General features: G+C 36.9%; 2 protein-coding genes across 4 annotated transcripts in view; both read right to left on the bottom strand.

The window, feature by feature from the left end:
* LOC144629174 (collagen triple helix repeat-containing protein 1-like) overlaps nt 1-13,076 on the bottom strand; it is a 50,396-nt gene extending 37,320 nt beyond the window's left edge. For all 3 annotated transcript variants that reach the window (XM_078487387.1, XM_078487385.1, XM_078487386.1), the window contains exon 1: nt 12,921-13,076. In XM_078487387.1, the coding sequence (XP_078343513.1) occupies nt 12,921-13,034 (114 nt within the window). In that variant the 5' untranslated portion in view covers nt 13,035-13,076. The remainder of the gene's footprint in view (nt 1-12,920) is intronic.
* LOC144628926 (uncharacterized) lies at nt 4,651-10,063 on the bottom strand. Its single transcript, XM_078487050.1, has one exon. The coding sequence runs from the start codon at nt 9,832-9,834 to the stop codon at nt 4,666-4,668; it is 5,169 nt and encodes a 1,722-aa protein (XP_078343176.1). The 5' UTR covers nt 9,835-10,063; the 3' UTR covers nt 4,651-4,665.
* Nucleotides 13,077-14,190: the final 1,114 nt, after the last annotated feature.

Genomic DNA, 14,190 nt, shown 5'->3' with positions numbered 1-14,190 from the left:
ATTTTTCTGGTTCTGGTTGTCCAAGAAAGATTTGGAAATGAATGTGACTAAAACAGTGAAAATCCTTAGTGAATTCAGTATCTAAAACCGGGTTAAAATTGAAAATTGATACCCTTTTTGAACTATTCTGGATGAAACCTATTACTTTGTTAATTCTCAGTTTAGTTTGTTTGGGTTCTGAAAGGTAAAAGAAAAAGGAGTCAATGCAGTGAGCAAAGATGATGGGCCATCTACATATTTTTCAGAATTTTCCTTTCATCCTCTATTTATGTGATGAAACATCTGAGGCATTGGAAGGATCATAAGTAGTGGCAGTGTTATTTACAGATTATTGACCTAAATTTTGTTGTTGATGGAAGTATTGATGTTGACCCTGGGAAGAGGGGAAGGGGGAGGGGGAGAACAGCTGCCACACTTATCGGTATTTGGTTTCTGCCTTCCTCTCTGGATAAACATTGATGTGAACATACATGCATAATTTTCGATAAGCTTAAACATGTAGACAGTTTCAGAAAGGAGGGGAAAACAGTGGTTTATACAAAAAGGAATGGCAGAGTGCAAGGGAATGTTAACAGATTGCATAGTGCCCAGCACTTCCCTTTCTTTCTGACCCTGTGATGATCAAAATTGGAGACATTGTGTACATTTTAAATGCATTATTTTCTGTAGAATTTGTTCTATATGTATTACATGATTTTTTCAATGTCATTTACAGGTTACCGAATAAAGTATTCATATTCCTGAGTGTTGTGTCACATGTATGACAAATGTTGCCAGTCATGCATTGCATCTACTGTAGAGAACACATTTCTAAGATATTTTGCTATAATTAAAGATCAATACTTCTGTTAATTAGATCAGCTCAATTAAAGTCTTGCCTCTCTAAAACAATGACTTGTATTGTTTTACTGTTGCTTTGATGTTGAATGCAGAGCTTTCACCATTTGAGATTTTTTACGTTTTTCTATTTTATTATTCATAACAGGAAAAGAAGGTTCCCCTTTTTATCAGAAATATAGCAAGGTTGCTTTGTAGGGATGCATTTATCGAAACCATTATGACATAATAACTTGCATTTCATATGGTAATTGGAAGGATATACAGTGTCCCTCTTCATTTTTATGCAAGCTGTGTTTGTTCTCAGTATAGTTTGTTAACAAAAAGCTTTCATCTGTAGTTAAGACATAATGAAGGATGTTGTTCTTTCAAGGAATGGAACTCATTCAGTGATAAATGTGCAGGTGTTTCCTGAGTCAGTGTCAAGCTTTGACCTGATTCACAGAAATACTACTTGCTTGGGTATCAGCAGTTGTGGGTCTCACATAAAAATTAATTATCAATATTCCTTCCATACAGTAATTGTGGTGTATTTTTATTTTCTTGGTATGTTTGTAGAAAATTCTGTCAATTGGCAGCCACTTGTAGGTTTCACATATATGTACTTGATGTTCCTTCCATACAGTAATTGTGGTGTATTTTTATTTCTTGGTATGTTCGTAGAAAATTCTGTCAATTGGCAGCCACTTGTAGGTTTCACATACAAGTACTTGATGTTCCTTCCATATGGTAGTAGTTGTATATTTCTATTTCTTGGTATTTTTGTAGGCAGTTCTGCCAATTGGCAGCCAGGATTTCAATTTGTTGCAGCCTCCATATACAGTTACATGTACTGATATCTGTAGTAAAACTTCAATTTTGTGTCATTTGCATAATGGTGTTCATCATATTTCTATAGTACCACGATAGTCTTCCACCTACAAATACACATTGAAGGTGATAGGTTAGAGTGTAAAATAACAAAGTGTATAAATTTTTCTACACTGTACTTAAAATGCTTGTAAACAGTTGTATCTATGATCTATGTAATGTAATGCTTCTCACCTTTGCTCCCCACCCTTCCTCCCCCTTCAAACTCCCAAAATAACAACTTACCTGTTTTGTGTATGGAGGCTGGACATGTCCCTTGTATGGAAGGGATTGAGGAAGGGATGTTATTTTAACATCCCTCCATCACTCTCAGGAAATATTGCAATTTCATGATTTTTCATTTGAAAAATTTATCTTTGCACGTATTGTGCAAATTCTGACAGAGTTCATGCAGTTTGCCATTCAAAATGTGGAACGTTTCATTCTGGAATATTCAGACTGGTCATCTATATGAGACTAACATGAATGTTTTTTTTATTTATTTACCGAAGTGTGCCATGCCAGGTATTACCAACTCAAACTATTGATAACATTCTGCCCCATCATTTACTTAACTGGGCAAACTTGTTTTTGTAATGTGGCAAATAAATAATGATCATTATGATTGATTTAACACCACACTCAGATTGAAGTAAATACAAATTATTACACTCTTTAATTGTCAGTGCAAAAGCAATTGTCTTATTTGCTTGTGATTTAAAAAGCTGTGAAATACATTAAGATTCATTTTTATTTGAATTACTTACTATGTAAAAGTACAATGTAGTTACTTTATTGGTCTTCATTAGCTGTATAGTTCAAAATCTTATCTCAGATGCATCATAGTATTAAAGGGAAAGTTAATTTGGAAAATGATATGTTCACAAAGCTTTCAGGGAAATGAAGATGGGCTTATGATCACTGTAGTAGGACTCTAGGGTACCTGCAGATTGTACAATTTGTGGTACATTTGTGTAAATATGATCTATTTGTGTACGGTAGTCAGTTGTATACTGGTTGATCAACTGATTGTATCCTCTGTCTGTTATCAAACATTTTTTGAGAGCGTTTTGTTCTGTAGTCTCCTGCATTAGATTGTTATTGAAATCCCCAAGGATTACAGTCGGTATGGCAGGGTTTGTCAATACTGAGTTATGAAGATGAGTGAGTGCATCAATGAACTGCGAAATTGAAACATTATTTTTAGACCGATAGATACCAACCACATGAAAATTTGGAATTGGATGGCTTAGAACCATAACAGTTATTTCTACATTATTAAAGTTGAACCTGTATGGAATTTCAATACAACTCAAATCATTCTTTATGTACACGGCAGTTCCATAGCAAGTTCTTAAGGTAGAGTGATTGAAGTCATTTCTGTAAAGTGTAAATCCGCTCAGCTGGTATGTTTCATCCCTATCTGACAAACAAAGCTTTGTTTCAACAAAAATATTGACATCAGATTTTTGAATGTTGTAATCACTTCGCACATCCTCTATGTGGAGGTGGAGAGATCTTACATTCTGAAACAAGATTGTTTTTGTTTGTGGAGAATCTACATGTACAGTCTCTAAAACTGCTAAAGGCCTGAGGCTTGCTTCTTTTCTAAGTCTGCTCATTTCATTTTTTACTTTTTCGCTTACCTTAATTTTGTTTTCATTCAATTTGAGAATACTAAGTGCAGAACTGTTTCTTACTCTGCTTAAGCCAACGTAATGCATGTGCTCCCTTGTGGATGCTGGAAAATCAACAACTGCTTCATCTAATGTGTCACCTTGACAACGGTGAATAGTCTTGGCAGCAGCAGGTCTAAGTGGAAATTGTCGCCTAAGAATTTGAACTTGACATTTTTTACTGATTCGGAATTGTCTTGTTACTTCTAAAACTGGTGTCCAGTCTTTATTTATGTTTGTTTTGTACAAATGTGCATTTTCTCTGCGCTGCTTTCTGCCTATTTCAGAATGTGGAAATGACACCCAAATAATACTTGGCCTGGTGGAATTGTCAACTCTGTAATCTATGTTCTCTATGACACACTCTGCACCATTAGTGAGTCCATCAGTAACATCAATATTAGTTGTCAAGTCATATTTTGCGTCAGTTGCTATCGACACTAATGAATATAAGCCCATTGTCTTTGTGGGGTCATCTGGGATTTTATTTTTCATTTGTTTCTTAAGATCATCAGACATATCTCCCACTAAAATGTCCACAGCCTTGATCTGAGCTTTATCAGTTTTTGAGAGAGTATACAGGGCATTGTTGTGAGCATCTACTGATGCATTTGTAGTAAACAAATGAGTGACATTCATTGGGTAATTATCATTTCCTGGTGTTACATTCAAAAGTCTTTGTTTCAACATGGCTATATCATCTTCAGAGTGCTTTCCCTCTCTCAAGCGATTGAGTAGCTCAGCAAACTGCTTATCATCCTTTTGTCTCATGATTTCTGTTAATTCAAAGAGGGTGAAGTATTCTGTCCAAATGTTACTTGCTAAGTCACCATAGCTCATTTGGCAATTTTCAAAGATCCACTTATCAAAAACTGGCTTCAACTGGAAAAGATCTCCCACAGTTATCAAACTTATTCCACCAAATGGTTCCTTAGTGCCCATAATCTGTTGTAATCTTAAATTCAAAAAGTTGAACATTCCACTTCCAACCATAGAGATCTCATCAATAAATATTGCTTTTAGTTTTATGAGTTGTGTTCTAATGGTATTTAGTCTGTCACTATCCAGTGCACAGTACTCAAAACCTCTATTGGCAGGTATCTTAAAAGCAGAATGCAGTGTGTTACCTTTTATATTGAATGCTGCTTTGCCGGTAGGGGCTGTTTTGACAACTTTCACATCATCTGGATTTTCTCCTGCCATACTGTTCAGATATCTTATCAGTGCTTCATACAACGCATTAGTTACGGTACTTTTCCCAACTCCAGCACCTCCACTTAAGAACAATCTTAGAGGGTCATCTTTAGTTTTGACTGAATGTAAGACATGATAAAAAAAACTGCCTTTGTTTTTCATTCAAAGAGCGTACAAGTGCATAATAATCGTCATCTGAGACACGCTTTGTAACAAGTTCATCCTGATCATTACTTCTAGGAAAGATACCAATATCATCAAGCAAATCATACTCGCTGTGCTGCTTGTTTTTGCCAGGGTCAAAGCAACCAAATAATTCACTAGGCTTTTCTTTAACAGCACAGTCCTGCTTATTGATATGCTCTGCATTTGGAGCAACATTGTCGAAGTTGCCATGTTCTACATTACTTAGATCCTCCACTGCTTTATCTAGTATTTCTGAATGGCATTCATATTGGTGGCTGTTGTTGAGAACCTCATTCTTAACCTGTTGAAATCGTTCTTGGTAAGTTTTACAGCCATTTATCAAATCCGTACTTTCGTTTCGCCATGGTGTATAAAGCATAAGTTGCTCTCTATAATGATTTTCTGGGTCTTTATCTTTATGGTATCTAACAGATCGGATGATTTTAGCCTTTTTTCGTTTCACTAGTTTCAGACCTCCTTTTAATTTGTATTCTTTTGGTTCATATTCAAGTTCAGTGGCACTGATACTCCTATCAGGGTCATCATCAGTGTTGTCATCAAAATCTCTTTCGGGCAAGAAGTCATCAAGACCTGTGACTAATGGCTTATTACAACTATCAGCATGTTCATCTTTAACACAATTATACCATGCAACAAAGTCAGCCAAGCACAACTTTTCTAATTGTTTTGGTCTTCTTTGATAGCGTTTAATGATGTTGTCAGATTCAATGTCGGGTGAACTGTCAGGCAACTCTTTAAGCTTATCCAATTTCTTTACTAAGAATGTCCTTTCATCTGGAGGTGAGGTGCCAATAAACTGAAAATCTCGGGAGGATCTTCTCAATGGCATTTGCAATACAAGATACACAGCTTCTTGAGCACTTATTTCCACTGCATTTAAAAATTTGTTTCCAATATGCCTTATTCTATTTCTAAAATCTTTATCACCAGATTTGGCTTCTTCAGATGCCTTTTCTAGAAGTCTGCTCATACCTCTTTGGCCTTTTGTAATGTAAGAAAGTATGTATGAAGCACATGCATAAGGATCTAGTACATATTGTATGTCCATGTTTGCTTGCCATGCTTTGAGTAAATAAGTGTTATAACTGTTAATCCTTATTTCTGATGGTGCTCTTTTCAGAAATAATGTGTCACGCTTTAGGGTGTGCCTGATAGCTAGGATATAACTTTCTTCAGTTAACTGTAATTTGCTGAGAAAAGTTTGAAATGTGATATCTTCGCCATATTTCATGCTGTCAAGAACCTCTTTTATTTTTTCAGAATTCTCTTTAATCTTTTTCTGGTTTTCTTCATCAATGCAGGAGTTTTCAAGCGGTGTTAAAATCATTGTTCTTGGCATTGGTGGCAATGGGAAATTAAATCTACAAATCTTATTCCCTGCCTTCTTACATGTTTTGGCATGCCTGTGCATCTGTAAGTTGACAAGGTCTTCCATTTCACTAGAACTGTCTGGTTTTTGGCAGGTGATATACTTATCAACAAACTTCTCAATTTCTTCATTAGGATCTTTTTCATATTGTGGGGCTCCTTTCACCCAAAATAAACCATGGATGTGTGGGCTACCTCTTTGCTGAAATTCGACTGTGTAAAAATAATCGGCTATTTCTCCTATTGGTATTGCACTGCACTTTAACACATCACTAATAAATAACTGAACCATGTGATCGAAGTTCCTAGAACAGGTGACAGGATCTTTTTGAATAAGATCTGATTTTTGTTTCCATGTCATTTGCTTGATCTCATCATCAGTGTATTCTTTCTTTTCTACAATTCTGCCTAAAGTTTTAAGTAGATGAGTCCACCTTGTTTCAGCAGCTGAGAAGGAGCAAAACCATGTGGGGTTGCCTAGTTGACGAATCATAGCAAACAAGTCTCTTTTGCACTTCTCAAAATAAGGGGGTGAAGATCTAAGATTCTTTAAAACTCTAAAACCTTCATCAAGATGTACAAGCTTATTAAGATAATCCTCTGACTTCAAGTCACCGGCAGTGTATTTCTTTCCCTTGGTCTTACACTTTCTAAGAGCAATGCATGCACTGTCTTGAATTTGTTTGATTTGCAGTTTTTTTAGCTTAAAGAATATGTTTGGGACAGACATTGCTGCTCTTCTATCCTGACACCTTAATTCCCACTTAGCAACTGTGCTATATGTTACTGGTACTTTTCTTTCATTGTTGTCAGGTCTCCGCTTTCCACAGAATATTGTTGGGAATGATAAATATTCAGAATCTTTATCCATGAATATTCCTAATGGTTTGTTTCCTTCTCCTGGTGCAAATGAAATAATTTTATCTGCATTTTCAGCTACATCTGCTTCCTGTAGTAGTGTATCTGTAATACCTGAAGGGCGTTCGGCAATTTCGCACCAGCCATCGCTATCATCATTATCTATGTCTGGATTATCAACATCAACAGTTGAAATACTGTTTTGGGAATCATGTGTTTTATCCTTTGTGACAGTTTCATTAGTTTGCACATCACAGCTTGATTTGTCAGGATTTTGAAGAAACTCCTTCCATTCTTCATGGGTACTGCATTGTAAACTTATGTTATCTACCCATGCATTTTGCACTTCTATGCCTTCACTTTTGAATAAGTCACTTGTGCCTACAAGATATTTGGCTGCATCTAACACTTTCTTAGGTCTAATGTTTTGAAACTGATAATGATGCTTATAACTGAGACGCCTTTTAAGTTTTATTGGAATGGTATGTGATTCATTGATTGGCCTTGGCAGAGAGTGAATAGTTGAATTTACATCACTTGGTACATTGACAATATTTCCATGAATAGACAACTGGCCGCCTCTTGGTAATTCGCGAATTTGCATGAATGGAATACGTGGTGATATTAGCCGTTCCTCTAATGGTGTCAAATTTAACAGTTCAGGCTTCTCAGGAAAACTCATTTTATTGGCTTTAGAACAGCTGGGCAATGTGCCTTTCTTTAGATTTGAATGACAAGTTGTGCAAATCCATTCAGTATTGTCTACACTTGTTACCCCAGTGACACAAGAGTCCACAACACCTTGTGAGCAAGCCTTGTACTTGTTAGAATCACATCTGACTACTGAGGACCTGTACCACAACTGGTCACAACAGGTGCATATGTATTCTGGACCACATTTTATACTTTTGTGGAAGAAATTTACCATAGATATCATACTGTTTTCATTTTTCTGTGCTTGTAACTCATCATCATCAATAATTGTTTCAAGTGATAGATTTTCTGGGTTCTCCGCTTTCCGTTTTCTTTTAGACTGTTTGGCAACTTCCCGTATGAGTTCTGGGTTCTTCGCTTTCCGTTTTCTTTTAGACTGTTTGTCAATTTCCCGTATGAGTTCTGGGTTCTCCGCTTTCCGTTTTCTTTTAGACTGTTTGGCAACTTCCCGTATGAGTTCTGGGTTCTTCGCTTTCCTTTTTCTTTTTGACTGTTTAAAAATTTCCCTCAAATGTTCTGGGTTGGTGATTTTCCTTTTTGAGGCAGCTTTGTTATTTTTCTCCCTAGCTGTTTCAATATTTTTGTGTATTTTCTGCAGTGAATTTTCATTCTCTCTTTTTCTAAATTCTGGATCAGCTCTTCTCTTTTTCATGTATTCTCTAATGTAAGCTCTGCGTTTTTCTTTTCTATCAATTAGGTTGTCTTCAACTGATGTTTGACCACATTTTGTCTTGTTTGTTTTTACTACTGTAGATACATAATGCGTTTCACCTATGTGCCCAATGTAAATGTTTGTGCGTCCTCTCGTTACACTTGCTGGTTGCACAACAGTAACAGGTGCAAAAGTTTCATTTGATTCAGTAATATGAATTGACAAATTCAGACAATTGGCCACTGCTTGAATTATAATCGCATCAGCCCATGTTCCCTCACATGACATATTTCTTAAATATCCTTGCCAAGAATAATCAGTATTACTCTCTATAAATTGTTCAGGGTTATGCTGTAAATACTGAACACCAAGACTACGCACATGAAAATGGTGATTAGGATTATCATACAGTTGATGTGAAACAGCTCGAAAAAAACAGTCACCACCTCCACCAACATCAAGTGCGGCTCTATTTAATTCTGACAACCTGGTTTCTAGTGATGAAACTGAATTGCCAACTAAGCTACTACGTGCTTCTGAATTAGTATTTACACTGCAATGATCAGGCCCCGGGTTCTCTTCAACATCACCACTTAAGGATATGACTCTTCGTGAAACATGATAAGTTTGGGCTTGACAACATTTTAATTTATTTAACATTTTCTCATCAACACACATGCAAAACAATGATGAATTCTTATGCTTTAATGTCCTCAGTCGCGCAATAGTTAGGTACAAGCTTGGCCTGACAAAGCACTTGTTTGAAGATAATAAACACCTTGATCTCACAAGCCGTTCAGTGAAATGAGAACGATTACACTCGTACAACATAAGTCTGAGCTTAGATGAACTTGGTATGTACTTCTTAAGGTATGATTTGGCAGCAAGTCGAATAATTTTCGCCTTTCTAAATAACTTGATAAATTTCTTGTATGGAATTCTGGAAGGTTCTCTTTCCCGTTTCCTTCTAGAATGTAACCTACACCTTACCCTTGAATTTCTACATTTGTCCATTTCATCTGTTTGCAAAGCACAAGCACTCGGTGGATTATCAGTTGGTAATTTAAGCACTGGTTTCTGCTCAGTAAACTCAGCTTTATTCTTAGCAACGAAGGCACCGTCAAACTGACCATTCATCAAAGAAGTGTTCCACTCACATGTCTGTTCGTGTTTGGCATGGATTTCCTCATGGAGTAGCTGACAGTTTTCTGCATATATAGCATTCATTTGCTCATATTTGGTTTTCATTTGTTCATATCTGGTTTTCATTTGCTCATATTTGACTATCATTTGTTCATGTTTAGCTTTCTCGCTTTCCATAGTTATGGCATAACCCCAGCGAGCGGGGGATTCGACACATGTCTGACATGTCTCCTCGCCGTTCAAATTACCCTGGCGAGTCGAGGGTCGTACAGATGTTTCTGTCCCTGAATACTCACAGGACTTATTATGAACATCTACATCAATGCAGGCATCCATTGCATAAAATACCCCTGGAATTACACAGCGTAAACAGCTAACAAAAGTGCTTGCCCCAAACTGAAGTTCGAAACAAAATGGCGGATCACCAACGTTTTACCACAACAAATCATGTGCTTTGTCAGGTGACCTGTACGACTACTTCCCGAACACGACCGAAGCACAGTCGATCTACATGTTTAGGATTTGTTCATAAAAACATATTGTTTGCTATAAGTAGAAGCTTACCTGTGTTATGTAATGGGACTTGCGAAGCAGAAGATCAACACAAAGAACACAAACTATGCGAGTCCGTCCCCCGATCCTGTGAGGTTCAATTTCTGAGAAAACCACTGCCGAGCGTCTCCACAGATCCATGATACGAATAGAAAGTATAGCCAGTACAACAATTTATTTGGTGAGTAAATTGAGCCACTTACACTGCAGTAAAACAGGTCATTTGGCCAGTAGATCACCCCATTTACTGCAAGAACTTCTATCGATACACGATCGCTGTGGGCAGATCGCTGTCAAAGCTTGTTTGAGCCTACGGTGGTCGTGGCAGATTATCAGCGGTTCAATGAATACATTTATAAATTTTATTCCAATATTTCCACGTTTGTCAGATTAGCACAAAGGGATAGTCATCAGCCTGCAAATCTAATGGGGAACGGTTCGACGCCAAGAAGGGGTATATTTACTTTTCTTTTTCTTTTTTCTTTTTTTTACCTTGGTTTGTCTATTATTTTGCTCTAAATATCTGCATAGGAAAATAAAAGGATTAAAGCCGTGTAGTAATTACACTGTAAATAAAAGCACAACGACGTCTATAGACTAGATTCAGATAAAATATGACGAACTTTAATATTCATAATATTTTCTTGCAAACACGAAACCACGTACGCGATTTTAGCCAACGCTCTGGTTTCTAGATAGATTTGATTTTTGATGGAAGCTTATGTGAAACCCGATTTAATTTTCGAATGCTCCTTCATGTTCGACGCTAGCTCGAAAGATAGACACGAAAGTCATCGATCGATTAATGCTGATTAATGGCTCTCAATGTTCACTTTTTTGGCGGTCGATTACTTAATTCTACACGTAATTGTCAGCCATCTTTTGTTTCTTTGCTTCTGTTTTTTCTTGTAAACCCCTTTAAATCAAAAGACTGCTTTTATACGGCCGCTTTTATACGGCCGCCTTGCTACACTCTTTCTACAAGTATATCTGCTGGTCAGCGGAGTTGCAATGAGAAGTCTACAGATGATGGACCAACCGACCAACCATGGCTACCCACAATACTCCTGAATAAATTCAGTCGTAAAAATGGACTTTTTACACGGTGTAAAATATTCAAAACGCTCTTGTCACGTGACTGATGACGTCATGTCCCTCGTTTGGTCATTACAAAATTTGCATATTAAAAATTACTTTCTCGTTAACCATCGTTGCCGTATGATAAAATGTCGAGATTCTACAGCCCTCGGCCTAGTCTTCCGACTTTGTCGCTCATGTGCATTGACCCCTTAAACTTTAAATTCCAGAAGACTGTAATTTTTAAATGTCCCGCACGAACAAAACCTCAAATATGCTATTTGTTTTCAATTCGATAGCGAAATCTAGTCACAGCATTTATAAACGCTTATTTGGGAGTTGTCACGTGATCGATGACGTCATTACTCTAGTTGTGATATGGGAAAATATTTCATGGCAAATGTTATCTTGTGGTGGTCTGACATTCTTCTCGGTATAAAACTGCCAAAGTTATAAAGCTTTTAAAAAAATTGCGTAAAAGGATTCTGGGATATTTTTTTTATTATAATTATATTTTACTTTTATAATTATTATATATTATTATTACGAGACAGGGAAAGTGTTAGTTTATGACAATATAGATAGAACCTTCTGGAATTCGAACATAAAAGGTCTGTTGTCTATTGTAAACAGGAAACCGCAAAGTCATGCGATTTTACACCTGATTGATTTAAAAAAAAACTCATATGGAAATTACATCACAACAAAAATAGTAATATCATCATTAATATGCTAGAAAATTCTTAGCACCATACTTCCCCGTATATTTACACGTGAGTCAAATTGAATATTGTTCCTGAAAAACACATACGAAGAGTTACCAAAATGATCGCTGTGTTGCAGGGGATTTTTTTTTCACCGAACTTTTAACGCCTGCTTGGCAGGAAAAATGTCAGAAGAATAACATTTCAAGTTGTTAAGGCGATGGAAGAAGTAAAACAGAATAAATCATCCCCTATTGAGTTGTTGCCGCCTAAAAAACCTTCCACATGAAAAAAAAAAAAAACAAAAAGAAAAAAAGTCGATCACGTCAATACTTAAGGGTTTTCCTGCTTGGCCAAGCATGACAATCAAAACAAGTACAAAAAGGTGGGTACAGGTGTCAGTTAACACAACACTTGCATAGGTACACGTGCATGACGGCTAATGAAAATTATTCAGGCAGCGCTCCCCTTGTCTTCCTTCGATTTTAGGCGCAAAACAAGAGCAAAAAGAGGTTCCGGTGGTCTTGCAGCCACTCGCGGCGCTCACATGAGACGAGTAGTTATGCCGGAGGAAGACAAATACAAGCTGGTCCTTAGAGCAACGTATTTAGCCCCATCGAGAGGACGATAGGAGCATCGATGGAGCCAAATACGACTCTTAAGAGCAAGAGCAACTGGTATTTGCCTCACCAAGGCGATAATGAGGTAAATTCGGCACTGAGGGTAAAGAGTAGGCAAGTGGTATTTGTTTTCCTCCAGCATAACTACTCATTCTAAAGCGTTTCATTTTTATTAATTCACATTGGTTAAAAGCTCCCCAACATAAACCTCCCCCCCAGGCTTAAAGCCCACTTACAAACCCTTACGAGCATAGATCGTTCCACAGCTTCGTCAAAAAAAGTCTCGTTTAGATTTAGATCTTGTAACGGCAATTTTTATGAATTGCTAGTAGTTCCTGCACCCATTTATTTGTCGTGTTTGATTTGTGGTGAACATGAATTGAAACTGAGTCATTTAATCAAACATTCAATATAATTTAAGAGTCAGTAACATTGATGAACTGAAGTCACACACCGTCCCCGTACCTACCTTGCACTGCTCTGCACTGCTCTTAGTTGTCGGAGCGCTTGACTGTCCACTGACGGAGGTGCTTGAACACAGCAGAAAAACAGCGAAAAAGGAGGAAAAGAAGACGACAAACATGATTTGCTCACTTTACAGTGTTGAAAGCTGGCCAACTCGTCTACAACTGGCAAGACCTTCGGAACTGAAATTAAGAAGTTAGTTATCTAGATTCACACACCACTTTTCCGATTCGCGTATCGGTAATTTACCCTGCTTTGATTGGTTGCTGTCCTTATGATTGACATATGAAGCTACATGACAAGAATCACGTTTTGAGAAGCACGTAGACTGCATGAGAGCTGATAGCTATATATAGATTACTACATGTATGAGCTTGATATCGGTATTATTTACGAGTGAATAAAAACAATATCGTGCTCTTAATATGTCATAACTTGAGAATTGATCGAAGGATAACAAAACGTAGCCTATAAAGCACTCTAACACTTCATCTTAGCTCACGCTGCCACGCAAGCATTTGCGATAATGTTATAATATATACGAACATCTCTGAGCAAACTTTTCCCATCTTCGCAAGTCTGGTTAAGTTTTGCAATTTTTTCAAGACCTCGGGTGATCTTCGCTTATCTTCGGAAATCTTCGGAAGCCTACAAATATTCTTATATAACCTTCTGGGAATCTTCGTTATCTTCGGTAACCTTCGGACGTTTACGGTTGACGTCCTTCGGGTCACTATGAACGTGACTGCTATCAATATTTTTTTCGATTTTTTTTAGTGCGAGAGATCAGCTTTGATTCTTAAATCATTTATTTAAAGTACATGGGCCGCCTGGAACAAAAATAAAAAGATAGCTACTGTTAATTTTAGCTCTTTTTTTCTAACTGAAATAAGAAAGTCTACGAGCAATTTCTGCAAATCGAGCTAATTACAATGTGATATACGTAAAAACTGCTTCCAGTTACCTCAGCAAAAGTTTTCGTGTGTTCTTGAAAACAGACTATTTTTAACCTTAAAAGATCCAATATTTCGTTTTGAAAAGGAAACACTTCCGAATTTCTTCCAAACAAGTGCTCTAAAAGAATGCTGTAGAAATTAAATGCAAGCATGTCCTTGAAATGATCGACATTCACTGTATCTCGTTATCATCACAAGACGACTTGTAGATAAGGACAACATTCCAGCACGATATACCGTAAAATATCGATTATAATAGGCCCTCATCGATTGTGCTAGTAAAATTAACATATTTTTACCTGATAATGTTCAAAATTT

The sequence above is a fragment of the Oculina patagonica genome, chromosome 10 (assembly GCF_052425735.1).
Source record: "Oculina patagonica isolate OP01 chromosome 10, crgOcupat, whole genome shotgun sequence".
NCBI classification, from domain to species: Eukaryota; Metazoa; Cnidaria; class Anthozoa; order Scleractinia; family Oculinidae; genus Oculina; species Oculina patagonica.
This window is presented reverse-complemented; position numbering and strand designations above follow the sequence as displayed.